The 20,527-nt window shown below is 35.1% G+C and overlaps 1 protein-coding gene across 1 annotated transcript in view; it reads right to left on the reverse strand.

Moving 5' to 3' along the window:
* Positions 1-536: 536 nt before the first annotated feature.
* Positions 537-20,527, reverse strand: part of LOC6036190 (regulator of G-protein signaling 17) — a 36,888-nt gene continuing 16,897 nt past the window's right edge. The window contains exons 3-5 of the mRNA XM_038259221.1: positions 16,477-16,705; positions 16,204-16,325; positions 537-7,282 (exon numbers count right to left, since the gene is read on the reverse strand). Coding sequence (XP_038115149.1) covers positions 7,192-7,282; positions 16,204-16,325; positions 16,477-16,656 — 393 coding nt within the window. The 5' untranslated portion in view covers positions 16,657-16,705 and the 3' untranslated portion in view covers positions 537-7,191. The remainder of the gene's footprint in view (positions 7,283-16,203; positions 16,326-16,476; positions 16,706-20,527) is intronic.

The following is a 20,527-nucleotide window of genomic DNA, read 5'->3' on the forward strand; positions in this document are numbered from 1 at the left end:
GAATTCGTCACGTAACGTTTTCGCTTCGCGAAAATTTTGGATTGACACCACGTATAGAAACCTTAGGACAAAGTTCTTTGTCAAAAAAAATCAAACCATCCACATTAACGACCCCCGGGTCTTTTGTGGTCTCTATTGCAAGTTTCTGCTCGAACCTAGGAGTCCGAAGGCTTGAATGGGGAGAGCACCCAAACCTCTTTTACTCCAAGGAACCTTCAACCCCAGTGTTTGAACTGACGACCTTTGGATTGCGAGTCCAACCGCCGCCAGCGATTCCACCGGAGTAGGCTTGGTTTGGTGTGTTGTTTGTACTTATGGCATGGAGACGACTCCTACACCTGGAATGACTTAACGGCCTAACAACCAAGGCCAGGACCGACATTTTACTTCCTCATCCGATGGAAGGTTGCAGCAGATGGGAATCGAACCCAGAATCATCCGCTTACAAAGCGGACAGCGTAACCATTCGGCCACGCACTGCCACTATTACAATGTTATGCTTTTTTTCTCAAGGAAACAATTAAAAACTTCATTTTACGATGTTTTACTCATTTTTATTCCTCAATCATGATCATGATTGTGTGTGTTGTGTGTGTTGATCGTAATGTATGGCGTGTACTCGCGTGTGTTTGTGTATTTGTATGTTCTATTTTGTTTCTTGGTCGACTTGATTGAAGGTGTCTCTCGCCTTCCTTGATACTCTTCTCCCCTTTCTAGTTGAATCTTCGCGTTGCGTGTGTGTGTTTTTTTGTTTTGTGTTGATTTGATTTTTTTTTTCATTAGAACTCAACTTAAAAACGATTGATTGATTTTTTTAGATTTTTTTTTTCTTTCGCTATATGTCATACCTCCTTCCTCTTTGCTTTTCATTACAATTAAAATCGGTACATTTCTAATATGCAGTTTGTTTTGTTTTTCTCTCGGGGTTGGTATGTTTAATGCTTCTTTAGTGTTTTGTTTATTTTTGAATGCTTTCTTTTTTTTAAGTAAGGTTGTCGTCCACCCTTCGTCGCAATCGGCCGGTGTAAAACGCGTGTGTATGTTTTGTGTTTCTGTGTATTTGTGAGTGTGTATCTTTTCTTCGTTTTTTGTTTAGGTTAGCGTTAATCCTGTTCTGTTTTTTGGTGCATATTTATAGATTTATTTTACCTTTTTGGTTTTACATTACTTTGTTTGTTTTGTTTTCTTTTTATTTTATATGAAATCGAAGTATAAACAACAAGTTTTGTTTGCGATATTTTTTTCTTTATTATTTTCATCTTATCTCAGTTAATTGTTAATGTAGTTATCTGTTCATCCTTGAATAAATACTATATAAAAGTGTTGCAAGTAAGAAAATTAGTATCTTTTTTCTCGTGAATTTTCTGCTCACGTTTGACCGATTGAACCTCGAAACAAGTTTGCTTGAAACTACTCGACGACCTTAAACTATATACGCTTGTACAACACAGTGTTGCACAACGGTTGCAGAGAAGTTACTGAACAAAACCAATTTTAGGGGAGGGCTTTGAACAGGACAGGACAACTTAATCGATCGCGTTTAGCGCTTTATGCGAGTGATCTTGCTAATTATCGCTCTCCATGTTTTCTTTTGTTTAAACTTACTTGTTTTGTGTAAAACTTTATAACCATATAAAAGTTTTTTTTCTGCTTGAATATAGATCTTGTTTCTTTAACTTTACGGGGGTTGTTTGTTTGCTGTTATTTTCATCGTTTCTTATTTATATTATAAAAGTTTCTCATCTTACCTTTCATTTGACGACAGTTTTTTCCCCCATTTATTTTACCTCTCTTCTGTTAAACATCATTTTTCACCTGAACCAAAAAGCGATGAAACTGTGTAAATAATTGGAAACGGAAAATTTTACACACAAATTTATGTATATGTTGGACTATTCTTGTTCTCTTGTTTACTTTTTTCTTAAACTTTAAACTTGTTTCTTTTCATTTTTTTTGTTTGTTTTTATTGCGTGTTGGAGCGAAATGTCGAGCAGCTTTCCATTGATTTTTTTTCTCTTTAAAGTGGCTTAAGTGCTAGTTAAATGCAAAAGTGTGTGGTTGTGTGTTAATCGGTTGTTGTTGTTACGTGTTGCTGTTGTTATTGCTGATTAAACCTGATCGACATTCATGTTTGGAACCCAAAAGCCTGTTGGTAGTGGAAAGTTAGCAAAGAATTAAAGAACACTTGCACGAAAGCTGCTCGACTCGACTCGCCCTCTCTTTCTCGGTGTGTGGCCTTAACTTAGAAGGATTTTCATTTTTTTTTTAATTTGATTTTCCGTCTAATCTATCCTAGTAGTAGTTGGGCCGTACAATGAATGCTTTTCTCGCTTTTATTCTCCTTCCTGTTTGTAAAATTATTTACTTTTTTAATCTTTCATTGTGTCCTTACTGTTGTTGCGCGGGAAACTTTCTGCCTAGAAATGTACACATGATTTCGCTAAAGACGACAACAATTACTATTTGCGGGAGGGTGATTTTTTCTGCTTTGTTTCTATTGTGTATTTTAGACTATTTACTATCCTTGGAAGGGATAGTTCCAGTTAAGCGAATGGACCATTTTAGCGATAAAATTTTCATATTAATCCAGTTTTGAAAAAAAAGAATGAAAATTTAAAAATTTAATATAAATTTAAAAATATCTAATTATTCTTTTGATTTGAATATTACAGAACATCTTTTCAGTGAGAGTTGTCAACATTTCAATAAAACATGGTTTTAATAGACAAATGAACCTTATTTTTTATATATAGATTGACTGAAAACATTTATTTTAGAGTCCTTAAGAAACAAGTAATTTCGTAAAATAGTGGCTTCGGATAATCGAATCTCCGGATAATCCATACATTGGAAAATCTATAATTCGGACAATCGAAACATCGCATAATCGTGGCCTAGAACAATTGAAATTTTGAAAAACAAAAACTTCGCACTTTGAAATCGAGGCTTCAGATAATTGAAGCTTAAAATGATGAAAATTATGATAATCGAAACTTCGAACAATCAATATTTCGGATAATCGTTACTTCGAATGATCGAAACTTACGACAATCAAAACATCGGACAATCAAAGCTTCAGATGATCGTAATTTCAGATAATCGCAACTTCGAACAATCAAAACTTCGGATAATAGAGACTTTGGATAATCGAGGGTTTGGATAATAGAGTCTTCGGCTAATCGATGCTTCGGATGATCGAAACTTTCGACAATCAAAACATTAGATAATAAAGCTTCAGATGATCGAAACTATGGATAATCGAAGCTTTGGATAGTTGAAACTTCGGATAATAGAAATTGTTGATTATCAAAATTTCGGATAGTTAAAACTTCGGATAATCAAGGCTTTGAATAATCGAAATTTCGATGATTCAATGCTTTAGTTAATCGAAACTTTTGATAATCGAAACTTAAGATAATCAAGGCTTCGGATAATCGAAACTTTGGAATGTTGAAGCATCGATGCTTGGGATAATCGAATCTTCGGACAATCGAAATTTTGATTAATTGAGGCTTCGGGTGATCGTAATTTCGGATAATCGAAACTTCAAACAATCAAAAATTTGGATAATAGAGACTTTGGATAATCGAGGGTTTGGATAATAGAGACTTCGGCTAATCGATGCTTCGGATGATCGAAACTTTCGACAATCAAAACATCAGATAATAAAGCTTCAGATGATCGAAACTCTGGATAATCGAGGCTTTGAATAGTTAAAACTTCGAATAATAGAAATTATTGTCTATCGAAACATCGGATAGTAAAAACATTGGATAATCAAGGCATTGGATAATCGAAATTTCGATGATTCAATGCTTCAAATAATCGAAACTTTCGATAATCGAAATTTAAGATAATCAAGGCTTCGGATAATCGAAACTTTGGAATTTTGAAGCATCGATGCTTGGAATAATCTGAGGGATAATTTTGGATAAACGAATAATCTAAACTTAGGATAATCTAGCCTTTGAAGAGTTGAAACTTTGTGTGATCCAAATTTCAGATAATCGATGCTTCAGAAAATCGAATTTTAAATAATAGACGTTTCAGATAATCGAAATTTCGAATTGAAATTTCAGATAATAGAAATTGTAGATAATCGAAGCTTCGGAATATCGAAACTTCGGAAAGGTGAATCTGTGGATAATCGAGGCTTAGGATAATTGAAACATCGTATAATCGAAATTCTCATGAATCGAAGCTTCAGATTATTAAAATTTTGGATAATCGAGGCTTCGGATAATCTAAACTACGGATGGGTTAAACATCGGATAATAGAGGCCTTTGAAAATTGAAACTTCAGACATTCGAAATTTTGATGAATGTTTGGAAATTTTAGATAATCGAGGCTTCGGATAATCGGAATTTCGGATAATCAAGGCTTTGAATAATCAAAACTCAGAATATTCGAAGCTACGGAGAGTCGATACTTCGGATAATCTAAATTAAAAAAAATCAAGGATTTGGATAATCGAACTTCGGAAAGTTGAAACTTCAGATAAAAAAGGTTTAGATAATCGGCATTGAGGATAGTACAAATTAAAGGATAGCGAGGCTTCGGATTATCAAATTTTGAATGATAGAGCCTTCGAATAATCGAAATAATGGAAAGTCGTTGTTGTTGTTGTTCATTTATTTATTTATGGCAGCTTTACCCAACGTAGTCATTCGCTGCCCAATGAAAAGTCGAAGAGTCGAATAATCGAGACTTCGGATAAACGAATCTTTGGATAGGTAACCAAAATTCGTACAGTTGAAGCTACGGATAATCTTGTGATCCAGTTTTTTGCATTAAGTTTGGTGGATTGCGTATTATTGTAAACAAAATCAAAATATTTTATGCAAGACATTTTTATTTTTGAAACTTGTGATTCTAACTTCAATCGAAAAACATTTAAATTCCACCACAAAAAGTCCATTTCACCGCACTTGGAATCCCTCCTCCACTATACCACACGCTTCTCTACTAACACTTCGGATGCTAATGAGGATTAGTGGTCAACACACTCAACTAGGCTTGTTCATCAGTGACTATTGTTTGAAAAACAAAATAAAAATATTCACGTTCCTCTCCCTCTCTCGAGAAGCAACGCCATCACGTGGGTGAGTGTGTGTGTGTGTTAGATATTGTTTTTGTGTGTGAGGATGTGTGTGTGGGTTGTGTCAGCTAAATCGTTTATTCTAAGGTTTCCTTTTTTTTGCTTCGATTTTTCTTGACTAGAATGCCTCATTTTTTTTTATTTACTTACTTAAGTTTATTTGTTTATGTTTATGTTTTTACTAACAGTGCAATTAATGCCTTTGTTTACTTTCTTTTTTTTTTCTTGCTCTGTTTAATTTTTCTCTAATAAAATCGAATAGGCCATCGTAAAAAATGTAACAAAAATTGAGCTAATCAATAGAGATACTAAAAAACTTCATTATGTTTATAAATATATAGAAAGAGACAGAGCGATTTGTGGCGGGTGAACAAACACAAAAAAGGGCGCTCGATCACATCTTTGATTTGAGACTAGTCGAAACAAAAAGTCAACAAGTTATGCGATCTTTTTTAAAATATTAAATATAAACAGTAAATATACATAGTACGGCGTGGTCATTTTAGGCTGCTAGAAATGTCGCGTTTCTTTCCATTTTTGGTTTTGTAATACTTGAATGTTTCGAACCGACCACAGAACGTTTTGGTTTAAAGCATTTCGTTCTTATTCTGGGGATTGGTTGACTTAGGAGCGCTAGATATAGAATATATAGATAAACTTTGGTCTCTTACACTAAACTTTGTGCTTGATCGTTTTTTTTTTTTTCACATAAATTGTGTGTTTGTGTAAAAGGGGCTTCTTCTATTTCTTTAGTAACACTTTGCTGGTTTTTAAATAACTTTTTTTTTCTGTTTTTACGTTTGTTTGCGCGAAAAATAATGCTTTCATTGCTCTGGGAAAAGTGGGTTTGGGTGATCTCTTCTTTTGTGTTAGGGTGGCTCCTTTGATTGAGATGTGTGTGTTTCGGGTTTTGATTGATTGGTTGGTGGTTTTTTGAGTGATTCGTGAGAGTGTTTGTTTTTTTAAAAATCTGAATCCAAATAACGTTTAGTTAGAGAACAACAGAATCGAACAATTAATAAAGGTAACGGATAAAAGTTGTTGTTTTCTTCTGACGACGGGATTTCTTTTCTTCTTCTAGTTACGTTTACTTCATTGTCGTTTGTCTTGTTTTTAAACTTTTTTCACTACTATTCCTCAACTAAAACCTGGCTCTCTTTTAACTCGACTTTTTTTTCTCTTTCTTGTTGTATGTGTTGTGTATATAGATATATATTTGTTTTTCTTTGTTCTTTTTTGGCTATTGATTACATCGTTTTAGAGCATGTTTTTATGTTTTCTTCTTCTTCTCTGGGGTTATTTCATTTCTGTTTATTTACTTGCTGTTTCATTTTTTTCATAATAACGTCCATCTATAATTTACAGTAACGCTAAAAATTATCAGTGTGTGTTTGTGAATTTACGTGTTTTTTGTGTGTGTTTTTGTGTATGTTTAGCCCTAGCTGTTGAATTACCCTCTCCCGACTAGATCTCCCGACTCGGGGGTAGTAAACACTAGTTCGATCCATTTCGTTATGTTTCTTTTTTGTTGTATAATATTTATATAAAATTTTACTTTATTTGCCTTTTTTTGTTGTTCTTTCTAATGGGTTGCTCTATTACGAACAAGGCTCGTTCTTATTTATATAGTTTATTTTTTCAACGCACAGTAAAAAATATATTATCTGAAAACTTTATAAAATTTATAAAAAAAATCAACTCAAACTTCTTCAACGTTTAACTTTAAAAATTAGTTTGAAGTATCATAACATCAAAAATCAATAAATAATAACAAATTCAAAATAAAACAGAACAAACCTAACCAAAATCTAAAATGGAACGAGCCCCGCCCAATCAATTTATTAACTAATCATAGTGGTTTCCATCACCCCCACTTACCCCCCGCTTCTTCCCCTCGTTCCACCGGCCACTTTTTCCCCCACCCATTTCTTATTGTTTAAAACTTCGATTAATGCTTATAATATGTATATTTCCTCACTTTTCGTCGTCGTCGTCGTCACGCCATTTGATAATTTTAACTTTAAACATATTACTTTAACGCGTTGTTAGCTTGCTCTTACTCCTTCTCCTGCTCCTGCTCCTCCTCCTCCTCCTAGTTGCTAGGACTTTCCGCCGTCGAGCCGGACGCCGACACCCCGTCCGGGATTTGTGCCAGGGTTTTGAATTGTGATGAGTTTATAAATCTGGAAATAATAGACAGTCAATTTAATTTTCATGAACAAGAAAATGTTATTTTATGAATATACTGAGTAATAGACGATTTAAGCCCGCAAAGCGAGCTGTCAAACTTTGTGCGCGTTTCTCTTTGAACACTGAGTTGATTTACGGGTACCGTCAACTGGGGCGAATTGGGACAGCAGTTTTAACCATGTTAGAGCACAATATTTTGACTTTTCTGGTTGGTTTCACATAGAACAGACTCAGACCAACAAAATGTGTACATCCATTTCCAAATTTTAATCCTTTAAGTGCTTTAAACACTGCTGTCCCTATTCAGACAGTAGTCCCGATTCACCCTAGATGACGGTACCGTAAACCGGGGTAACATTTGAAAAGTTTTCCCACTGGTATTGTTTTACTCAAGATAATTATTATTGAAACATGTACTGGGGTAGGCCACACTAAGTTCATGAATTATTCTTGAAAAAAAAAATGTTTTTATTTGTTTTATAAAAAATAGTTACGTTCAAAATTCTTGGTTTGAATTCCGGGTTGACTTTGATAGATACACAGCAAAAAATAATGTAAAAATGGAAGGTTGAAAACAGAATGTTGAAAAATAGAATGATGAATTTTACCTCTATAATTATTGAATAACGATTTTTTTTTGTCAAACAGGTTTTACACAAAAAATGTGTAATATTACTTAATTTTGATGAATATTCAACATTATTTTTGCTACTCGTATACTTGAGTAATATTCATCAAATTTAGGTACAATATTCAATCATCTTTTGACCCAGGGACTTTGACAACTGTCAAACGCAACGTTTTGAAAAGTGGTTGGCAGTAGAGAGCCTATATGGAGAGGCGAAATGTCACTCTCAGGGTTCCAATTGAACTGTCAAATCGGGGTTCCAATCGATCAACAAGATCATTCAAGAACAAGGTTGGAATTAATTTAAAATAGTTTTGGCAAAAAAACGAGGCTTATAACAATTACAAGTATTGTAAAACTGTCGTTGATAATAATCTGGTAGTTTTTGTTATGTTTGTGCTAGTTCGGTACAAGAAAAGTGCCAGCACCAAAGAAAAACTACAAGTTTTTCAACCTTATATTTGAATGACTTTGGGTGTTTGAAATTTCTCCCAGAACATTTCATTTCCCTATGTAGGTCCCTAGTTGGCAGAAGCCTGTCGGATCGTGATTCAATCGTCGCGTGTCCGGGGGTTTTGGTCGCTCGTGCGTCAAACAATCGTTGCAGATTCTGTGCAGTCGTCGTTGTGTGTTTTGGTGAGTTTGTGTTGGTGCTTCTTCCGGATCGGTCTGGAGGAAGATGCCAGTGTGTCCAAGTGTTTACGTCCAGGAATCGTCGCAGATTTCGTGTCACCGTCGTGGTTTGTTTTGGTGAGTTTGTGTTTGTGCTTCTTTCGGACTGTTTTGGAAGAATAGTCCGGGTGTTGTTCAGACATTTATTTAAGTTGAACAAAAGTTGTCCAAGAACTGGCGTTCCATCTAACCTTAAAGTAATATTTGCTAACAAAACCTACCCTAGTTTTTAGAGTGATCAAGCACAAAGTACCCTGAAAGTCATGAAAAAAATATTCGTTTGAATCAAATGTTTTATTTACGTTCTCTGATATGAATGACAGTTCAATACCTATCCTTCCACTTTCTGAGCCACAAATTACACATTTTTTAATGCAATAATACACATTCTTTCGTAAAATTCAACATTTTTGCGGTAAATTTCATAATTTTTTTAGGTAAATTTCACCATTATTTGAGGTAAATTTAATCATTTTCTGAGGTAAAATTTATCATTTTTTTTTGCCACAATATCTGTCACCATTTCCTGATGAATATTACCATCATTTTTTTTCTGTGTATAGTTTTCCATGTTAAAATCAAATTTAAGTTGTTCAAACATTATTTTTACGTCAAATCTACCATCACTAAGGTTGCTGATATAGTTTTTAAGAAGAAAAATTATTGTTTATATTTAGTTCACTAAGTTTATAAGCTTTTTAACAAAATACCTATGAATTTTAGGTACAATTGTTAAAAATCAGAATTTTGCCTGGAATTCATTGAAAACTAGTTTTGTTTATAAAATTATCGATGTTTATTGCTTTCAAAACTAAATTCGAAGAACGAATCAAAAGTTTTCAAATATTAAATAAAATTTGTTCAACTTAAAATGCCTTTTAATTTGGAAATTTTTTTAATTATGTTTCAAAAATACGAAATATTTATTATTTACAGTTTTATTTAACCTTCTTCTAGAGAAAAATTGTCCATTGAATTCAAAAATGCATTCCGTTTTCTGATTCAAAATAATTTTCATTGAAAAAATCATGACACTTTGGGAAAATTAAAATAATGCCATTCGTCAACATTTTCTTGATAACAGTTAACTATTTTTTTAAAGTTTTTTAAACTTCTTGAGTTGCTTTGAGCTCTACTCTGCCACGGCCAGTATGATTCGATACCATTCCGTACTAGAGGGTGACAAGCGGGAATTCCCGGGAAATCAACTATTTTTGGACCTCTCAATTCCCGGGAAATTCGGTCGAGACTCTCGTGAAATTTTTAACTTGTAAACATCGAAGCAAAATTATATCAACTAATCAGAAAAACAATTAAAAATTCAAAATTGTTTTCCCGAGCAGACGGAAATAACTTGGGAATAACATTTTTTGATATTTAAAAATACTTGGCCAATAACATTTTATGTTATTAATAACAAGATTTGTTATTCGTCGTTATGATTTTTTTTTGTTATTGGATTGTTATTGTAATAACAGACGAATAACATTTTAAGTTATTTTTCGAACAAATCTTTGTTATTATTTTTTGTTATTTTAACAACTAATCCGATCATCCCAATAACAGTTGGCGGTATTCTTGCATAACAAAAAATGTTATTCCAAAGTTGTTTTGGCTTTCAATCAATATCAGACCAATAACAAATATTGTTATGATAACATAAACTGTTATTTAACCCTTATGCAAAAATGGATTTTTCAAGAAGATTTCATAACAATTTCTGTTATTTTAACAGTATTTGTTATTGAAATGGCATGAATTTAGTTATTACCGGCTGATCGGGTTGAACATTGAATGTTCAATGTTCGATGTTCAAGTTCGAATAAACCAATGCTTCTCTAATCTTCTTATTCAGAATGTTTAAATTTTAACTTGCCAAAAATTCCAAAAACTATAATTGAGAGAAGGCAAAAAAATTGGGCCTCAAAATTTACCTTAAAAAATATTTAGCCGTTACATTCCAGAAATGAAATCAAATGTTTTATTTTCAAATATTATTTTTTTATTATATCCAAGATGGAAAAGATTTTTCAAGTTAAGTTTAAATCCCATATCTTCCCTCGAGCATAGCAATCCTCATAATATAGTTGTTTTTTGTGTGAACATATGGATTTTCCTGATAACTATAATTATTTCTTCAATGAATATCTACAGTTGACCTTAAAAATAATAAAAAAAAAAAACAACAGTTTAATTTGTTGTTTTGAGTCGTTGTTTATCATATTGCAAAAATTACCGATGCTGGGAAATTTTATATTAGCTATATTAGTATTGTTTTTACAAAAATCAAATAAAAAGTTTGTGCAACTTTTGAAAAATCACTTAGTGCGAATTATATTTTGAACTACAATTTGAATCTTAAAAAGCTCAAGAAACGATCTTGTATTTGCAGATTCAGAAAAATATCAAAAGGTTTTAAATAAATCCACAAAATAATGAGGCTACTTAAATAAGCGTTTCATAAAATTAGTATGAATAAATCGTACCTGAATTTATTTAAAAAGAAACCAATTTATTACTCTTCATTTTAATATTGGCTTTATTGACATAGTCAAAAAAACTCCCGGGTCCCGGGAATTCCCGGGAAATGTCCAAATTCAACTCTCGATTCCCGGGAAATTGAAAATTTCGAGAATCGTTACCCTCTATTCCGTACGTATTTAATTTGTACTCTTCATTTTGCGGAAAAATCTGAAACCTCCTGGTCACCCCTGGCTTAAATTTGAGTTTTTAAAATTTTGAATAAAAAGAAGCAAACATCAAAACTGTCATAGCTGTTTTAAGAAATCGTGGCAGCCGTCTTTTTAAACTGCCAACTTCAAATAGCTATATCTCGGCAATGATACAACCAAATGTCTTCAAATTTATTTTGTTAGCAGATGAAAATGTATATTTTAATAGCAGGAAAACAGATTTAAAAAAAGTTTAAACGTGTGCTTAAACCAACCTCTGACATTTTTGTCGATTTACATGTAGGTAGCCCCTTACACCATGTGGACCTTTTTTCACAGCACTTGTTGAATCGATTCTAGTCAAACCGGATGCATTCAATTCGGTTTAGGGTTCTATAAGTTATGTATATAAAAGTGTTTTAACATATTTCCGTCATAAATACCATTATGTTATACTTCGTTGGATAGGTAATTGAAATACCTTACAAACAAGGTCTAAAAAACTGGAAATCAGGTCACCCTGTTCATGTCACTTGAATTATTTTTAACTTTTTTTATGCTCTGATATGTTTTGATATGTATTCGATGTCCAAATGCCAACTTTTAAGATATTTACAGATAGGCAAAAAATCTTTGACCGAGTTATACATTTTTGAATCAACACTGATTTTTCAAAAAATCGATATTTTGGTAGAAATATTTTTTCAACTTCTTTTTTTAATGTTAAATCGAATTTGCAATCAAAAAGCACTTTCGTGAAATTTTGATAAAGTGCACAGTTTTCAAGTAAAAGCCATTTTTAGGTAACTTTTTGAAAATATTCCCAGCTATTCATTTTTTTAAATAAGTGCACTCTTTTGAAAAAAAAATTAAGGAGCTGAGAAAATTTTCTACATTTTGTTTTTGTGAACTATGCTGTTACGACCCTTCGTTGCTGAGATATTGCCATGCAAAAATTTAAAAACAGGAAGATTGATGTTTTTAAGTCTCACCCAAACATCTCATCTTTTTCTAATGTCGGTATTTCAGCAACCGATTTTCAATGTTAAAATATGAAACATTCTTGAAATTTTCCGATCTTTTGGAAACAATGTTTTCATTTTTTAAATCAAGATTAACATTTCAATAGGGCGTAATATTGAATGCTTCGCTCTTTTGAAATGTTAGTCTTGACTTTAAAAAAATTTACTTAATCCACTTTTAGGTGGTTGGTGCCTTCCTCTCATTTATAGAGTGATTCCAACATCCTTAAAGTGTCTACATGGTCTATGGATCTCCCCTAACGTGATCGCAGCACTTAAGAGGTCCTAATAAAAATAAGTGATGAGTGAAAAAACAGATACCTACAGACTTTTTGTCAAGATTATACAGACACGGCCTTTGAGGAAAATGACATCCCTCTACACGGTTTTTTCGTAGCGATCAGACCCGACCATTTGAAGTTATGTAAATTCAGACCATTTTTTAAACTGCTTGGAATTTTCGATATGTATGTCAGATCTTGAAAATTCTTAATCCACAAGAAAGGTCATTTCAGAACCTTTCTAAAAATGTATAATATGGCCACCCTTTTTTTGCAAATTGTGAAATTTATATGCAGCAGTTTTTTAAGCCTAACTTTAAGTGTGCTTAACTAAATCTCATGAATTTAAATAGGGACTTTTGGGACCCCAAGACGAATCGAATGAGGCCAATACGGTTGAACACACAGACATGTGATCAGCTGGTGATTCTGAGTCGATATGTACAAATAAAGGCAGGTCTAGGAGGTCTAATTAAAAAGTTCATTATTCGAGTGATTTTATAGCCTTTCCTCAGTAAGCTGATAAAAATTAAATTCTGTTTTTGAAAAGAATTTATTTTTTTGCCAAAAATAAAGTTTTTGCGGTGCTGTACATTGGAATTTCATAAAAATTCAAAATATTTTAAATCCGGCCCAAACATGCTAAATATGATTATCAATGCAGAAAAATGCGTTTTAGATTGTTTTCAGTTTTTTTTAAGTTTTTTGAAATTTTTTTTTGCCCCCTGATTTTTTGGACCAATTCCGAAGGGGGGGGGGGCGACATAAACTTTGAAAAATATTTGCAACGGCCTTAGTATTGATTAAAAAAGATCAAAACTCGGTCAACGATTTTTTGCCCATTCTGGAAATTTCTGAAAAGTTTGCATTTAATGTCCCATAAAAGATAAAAAACCCGATTTAATCCCACCAGGGGTGAGATAGAGCCTTTCTTGCTAAAGAATTTAACTTCTTTCAATTCATGACATCGACTTGATACAAAAAATCTTATGATGAAAGCAAGGTATTATTAATGATGTATTTTCCAAAAGAAATTGAAAACGCAATTTTCACCAAAAGAATATTTTTAATTGTACAAATTCTTAATCAAACAAGCGTTTATGACAAACGTGAGCATAGCAAGCTTCCCATGCGCCAGTGACGACGCACACTGCGGTTTTGGTTTTCTAGTTTTGGTACGAGCCCAAAAACCGAACAAAGCAGGCGCAAAGCAAAACCGAGTTAACCGCATAGTAAGAAGCTTGCCATTCAGCATCTACGAAAGTGAGAGAGTCAGAGATAGCTATTTTTACAACCGCACCACTACACACTCAACCGCGAGAACCTTAGGTAGATAACCATTGGCGTTGCAAACATTGAAAACTTTGAAAACGATATAAAGCTAAGAAGCTTAGAAAGCTCCTATTGGAATCCAATGAACTCTGTTAAAATAAACTTACGAAATCACGACCAAATGGAGCATACTTAAAGGCGATTTTAGGAGCACGCGGAAAACAAATTGTTTGTAGCAAGATGAATGTCTTAAGTCACAAAAGATTTTGCATAAACATTGGACAGTTATGCAAAAAAAGGGACAGAGCAAAAGAAACCGAAAAGCTACGATATCTTACATGTTGAAGGAAACATCGGTAGACAAGCTACTACAAACGAGTATAAGTCGAACCAAAACATATGTGCGCCAGCATTCTAGCGCCAGTATTCGAAGCTCAACTTGACAACTTATCGACTTGGCGACGAAGCGTCGAAAATCAATGCAGTGTGATTTTTTGGCGATTTTTCCGATTAATATTCATGCTGTATCTTCTTATTTACGAAGATGAAAATGACGTCCAGACATAAAGTAAAACCTATACCTTTCTTTAGTAAGAAAGGCAAAAAGAAAATCGTTCTAAAAGTTGTTCGGGATTGCCGATCGATGTCAAATTTGTTTCAGATGCTCACTCATGGTCTGTACTATGAATGTAGGAAGAAATTTCAGATAAAATTAGAAACGAAAAATGTTGGCGAAGGTCACCAGGTGGGCTTTTACCTTTTTTTAGGATTTTTTTTTTCTTATGGTAGGTTAATCAAACGGCTCTAACTCCAGAACCATATTATGAATCTGGATGAAAATTTGGGAATTGGGGGTTGTAGGGCTCGAAAAATGCAATTTTTGAGATAAATAAAAGATATGAAAATGAAAAAAAAATTGACCATATTTTTATTTGAAAACTGTGTATTTTGTTGAAAAGTCTGGCCACATCCGAAAACATATGGATATTTCGAAATTTGAGCGGCAACTCGCCCAGGTTCAGCACACTAGCTTTCATCTGCATTTAGAAGAATCAAAGTCGGATTCAGGGGAGCTGAGAATGACGTGACACAAAATTTGTCAAAATTTTACCACATACGAACATCACTCGATCTCCACAGAATTTATTTTCTCAAAATTCGAGGGTTGGAGATAGACGAGTTCTGTCAAGATGAATCGATAGAGCGTCGAAAATCAATGCAGTGTTATTTTTTGGCGATTTTTCCGATTAATATTCATGCTGTATCGTCTTATTTACGAAGTTTAAAATGACGTCCAGCCATAAAGTAAAACCTATACCTTTCTTTGGTAAGAAAGGCAAAAAAGGTTTTTTTTTGCAAATCAAGTTTTGGTCACAAAAAGTGAAATTAAAAATCACCAAACAATTTTGAACGTGAATCATTTTTTTTTTTCAGTGTTGTTTTTATCCATACCTACAATATTGACGAAGAAACCAAATCCATCGAAAAAAAAATCATCAAAAGATACAGATATCATTTTTGTATGGGCCAAATTTGTATGGAAAATCACCTGGACAAGCTAATGATGCAAAATGGCTTCTCTGGGCATACCGAAGGCCACCAAAAAAGTTTAATTATTGCAAAAATCAACAATGTAGAAGGGCATGGCATAAAACTGAGACCGATTAGACCGAATTTGAAAGTGGATTTGTCCTTTGAAGAGGACTTTGATCTCATGTGTATAAATGCTTAACGTTCCAAAAAATATTTAATCAATTATCGAAAACTTTAATATTTCCATACCCTAAATTAGTGTCCACAATTTAATTTGGGAGTGCAAACATTGAGGTTTTCCACTTGTAAAAATTTTCAAGTTTATTACAGAAGAAAGGAGGGGAGATGTATGGCGGAAGAAAGTTGATGCCATCATTAGCCATGGTTGGGTGGATCATAATCAAAGGGAAAATGCTGCTGCTGCTTCGATTGGCTTGGCTGACAAACAGCGAGAGGAGGAGGAGTCTTTATAGATTGTCCTGCTTTTTTCAGCAACATGCTTGCGAAAGAGGTGAAGCACCTGCTGGATTTGTTGTTGTTGTTGTTGGTGCATATCGTTCAATCAATCGATATTGGCGGGAACGGGAACCCCGTCATAACTTATTCAGGTGAATTCTCCGTAATTGGTTGATGTGCGGTTGCAAAAAGGAAGAGGGTAATGAGGAATAAAAGTCCTTGGAATTGTTTGCAAACAATTAAATGTGAGGTCATGTGCGATTTTGTTTGGCTTTTGCTCATTTAGAGGAACAAATCAATTGATTGAGCAGTAATACTAGGTGTCATACTAGAAAGAAAATAAGCTTTAAATCGTTGAAATATTGTTATTTTACTCACCTCGGGTACGAATCTCTATGCATTAGTGTATAAATTTGTAGTTGAGCTTCGTCAAATGTGTGCGGCGTGGGTTCCACCATATTCCTATTAACTATTTCCCGCACTCGGGAGTCTAACGACACCTGTTGGACGGCAGCAGCAGCACCGGAAGCATAACGAGACAAATGAAAGAGATGGTGAAGAGACATAATTTAATTTAATTTAATTTAATCAAGCTTTAATTAAGAGCCGGGCGAAACCCTTTCGGACCCCAGCTTTGACGGGTACGCGTACCTCTTTGGGTGATAAAATCGATATATAATCTTCGTAGATAAACCTAGCCTTCTCCTCTATCGCCTCGGGGTTGGTTTCCTTCTTGAGCTCCTCGCAGGCCAGCCAGAAGAGGATGTTTTCCTCGCTGTACTCGCAGCGCAGAAACTCCCGGAACGCTTTCCGCCCGCTCGGACTCCGCATCAGTTTGTCGAAGCTTTTGCCCCAGCTGCGGATCTCCTCCAGCGTTGGTCTGCGGAGGAAAGAAAAAATGGAATAAAATTATGTGTGGGAAGATAAACGGGTGAGTTGTGATAGTGGATGTGGGATTTTTTTTATTCGTCTAAAAAGCGATGGGAAATTTTCCACCGCCGATCATAAATATTTGTTTTATGGAGAAAGTTTCAATCGCAAGATAAAGCGAAAAATGTGTAAAAAACAAATACGAAAAATGTCACTCTTTGATAGTTTTCACTATCTTAAGGGGTTACATACATGTAAACCGACAAAAAGGTCAGAAATTTTGTGATTTTCTTAAGGGGTTACCCCTTAAGATTTTGTGTCACTTTAAATTGTTTTTAGAGAAAAAATATTTTATTTTCTTATTATTTTCAACTCACTCAGAACAATTGTTTACTGTAAATAAAACTATGAAGCTTAAAAAAAGTCCTGGATTGATGACACCTTGTGTCCAAAAATAAATCCGAATCCGAATTGGCCATTCCTCGAAGTTTGTATTTAATTATGGAAAGCATGACGTTAAAACGAAGTTTTTTTCATCAAAAGAGGCAAACTTGGAACAAAATCAAAGTATCATTTTCATAAATCCTGGGAATATTCATTAATTTTTGAAAGCAGAAATAAATCTCATTTTGTGGAATTTCAATTCATTTTATTAATTTCGCTAGAACATTGAGACGCTTTTCCCTACAACCAAAACTGCTATTAATGAATTGGTTCAAATAAGTTATGTTTTTCTAAGTGTTATCCAATTAGCCTTCATTTTTATAACGTTGTCTATGCTATTTTCAAGAAATTTGAAAAAAAAACTGTTCAAAATCGCAAGTTGATTAAAAAAAAATAAATATAAAAAGTACATAGAGCACTTCCAGCCCAAAACAGGAATTTTTTAGGTACTTTTTTTCGATCCTCTCCGATTTCAATGAAACTTTGTAGACATGTTATCCTACGCTTATATAAGCCATTTTTGTGTATATGGAGCCAGTTTTACTCGAAAATGACATTTGAGAAGGGCGTAAATGTTTAAAATATTTTTGTATTTTGTAATTTAAATATTTCCGTATCTCGAAGCCGTTGCATCGTATCAAAATGTGGTCAAAGACAAACTCGTGGGAAATTCGACGGGCTTTCGGAAAAAAATACAATGAAAGAAAAAAAACATTCCACTTTTATGAGATTTTTTGATTTTTAAGTATAAAAGTCAAATTTGAAGTTGAGCTCACGATTTTTTTTCGTTCAAAATTTTTGTGAAAATAGCCTAAGATGTTACAAAAAGACTCACGAAAAATGCAGGATGGTTAAAGACAAACTTTTTTTTCATAAAAAAAGACAAGCTTATGAGACGAGCTTTCCGGTAAAAATATTTTCGAGACTGAAAAATCAAGTCTATCATATAGAAATTGCCAAACACCATCAAAAAACCTATTTTTTCTACATTTTTATGTTTTAAAACCGCTGTAACATCACAAGAATTGTACTTAGGACAATGGTCAACATCGAGACTCTTATGTAAAATTGTCTGGAGAATCGCCTCTCGTGTTCGGTTTTTGAAAATTGTGATGTTTAGAGAACCTTTGAAAAAAATTTCAGTAAATGATTTTTGTATTTTTTTAGGTGAGTTGCTCCATCCTGCATTTTTCGTGAGTCTTTTTGTAACATCCTAGGCTATTTTCACAAAAATTCTGAACGAAAAAAAAATCGTGTGCTCACCCTCAAATTTGACTTTTAAACTTAAAACTCAAAAAATCTCATACAAGTGGAGTTTGTTTTTCTTTCAGTGTATTTTTTTCGGAAAGCCCGTCAAATTTCCTACATGTTTGTCTTTGACTTCATTTTGATACGATTCAACGGATTCGAAAATATTTAAAACACTTACGCCCTTCTCAAATGTCAATATCGAGAGAAACCGGCTCCATATACACAAAAATGGCTTACATAGGCGTAGGATTACATGTCTAAAAGAGGAGAGGGTCGAGTACACCCGATTTCCTACTTGTCATGGAATTGCTCCATAATAAATCATGGTTTATTTTATATTTTTCATTGAAATAAACTAATTTTGATAACGTTGTTGTGTCCTATAAATTAACAAATCCATTCATTGTAATCCGAGCATTCGTTGGTGAAGGTTGTCTGAATCAACATGACTCGTCGCGTCCCGGCGCAAAACGCCGGCAATATTGCCCTACCTGCGGCTCAAGCAGGCAAAAAAGTGGGAATTTCCAAAAGGAAGGTTGAGGCCTCAACTGATGGCCAAAAACCGGGAATTTCCAAAAGGAAGGTGCTTTTGGAAGTGACATCGAACAGCAAAAAGACGAAAAAGAGCGACGGTACTGTACCGATGGATGAGGAGGAGGAGAACTCTTCATCGCACGAGGAGCAGCTTTTGAAGAACAACAAGTTCGCTGGACTGCCTGACGAGGACCAGGTAGCGGAAGCAAAGGAGAATGAAGTGAAACAGCGAAAGGAGAAACTGCCTCCTTTTTATGTGAGGCAATCAGCAGCAACGATCGACTTTCGTGCGGGGCTGGTTGAACTCATCAAGTCTGGGAAAGTCCAAGGCAACATTCGTCTGTGTCAGGACGGATTTAAGGTGCTGGTGCAATCCAGGCAGCACTATCAACTGGTCAAGGATTACTTGACCGAAAACGAGGCGGAGTACTTTACCCATGATGTCGTCATGGATAAGCCGTACAAAATCGTCGTCAGAGGTCTGTACGACATGCCAGTGGAGGAATTAGCTGCCGAGCTAAAAGTTTTGAAACTGGATGTGTTGGCCGTGCACAAAATGAGCCGACGCAACAAAGACATCAAGTACCGTGACCAGCTCTACCTGCTGCATTTGGCTAAGGGATCGACGACGCTTCCTGAGCTGAAGGCAATCCGAGCGGTTTTCAACATTATCGTGTCGTGGGAGCGATACCGACCAGTGCATCGTGACGTCACACAATGCTTCAACTGCCTGGGCTTCGGGCACGGAGGTAAGAACTGCCACCTGAAGCGTCGTTGCGCCAAATGTGGTACTGATGCGCACATCACATCCCAGTGCATCCAAGATTCGCTGGTGAAGTGCCTCAACTGCAACGGTGAGCATTCGTCAACCGACCGAAAGTGCCCCAAGAGAGCTGAGTTCGTGAAAATTCGGCAGCAAGCATCGACGAAGAATCAGCCTCAGCGTCGTAGAACTCCTCCAGCCCTGGTGGAGCAAAATTTTCCACCTCTTCAACCGCGACGCCAGGTCCCGAACTTGGCACCGTTGCCGTTGGATCCCAGGAAGAGAGCTGAGATGAATCATCCACGGCCGGGTTCCAGCCAGGAGCCGAGACCGCCACCACCGGGCTTCAGCCAGGAGCCAAGACCAACCCAAGAACCAGCAGTTGAGGAAAATGGTAATGATCTTTACACCTCAACCGAACTCCTCAATATTTTCAAACAGATGTCCGCTGCACTGCGTGGATGCAAAACCAAGACCCAGCAGATTGAAGTGCTGACCTCGTTCGTCATCCAGTATGGATCGTAGGTCCCTCAAGCTGCTGAATTGGAACGCTTGCTCCATTAGGAGGAAGAACTTAGAGCTGGTGGATTTTCTTCGCGAGAAGGAGATCGACGTAGCTGCCATCACGGAAACTCATCTGAAGCCCGGTGAAAAAGTTTATCTGCAAAACTACAAGATCGCGACGCAGCTCAGGACCACCTCTGGAGGAGGAGGTGTGCTTGTCGCTGTTCATCGTGATCTCAAGCCACGCCGGCTGCCACACTTTAAGCTGGACATCATCGAGGCCGTTGGGTGGAAATTCCCACTTCGGTTGGCCCAGTACTCTTCATTGCTGCATAC

Source organism: Culex quinquefasciatus, chromosome 3 (assembly GCF_015732765.1).
Source record: "Culex quinquefasciatus strain JHB chromosome 3, VPISU_Cqui_1.0_pri_paternal, whole genome shotgun sequence".
Lineage (NCBI taxonomy): Eukaryota > Metazoa > Arthropoda > Insecta > Diptera > Culicidae > Culex > Culex quinquefasciatus.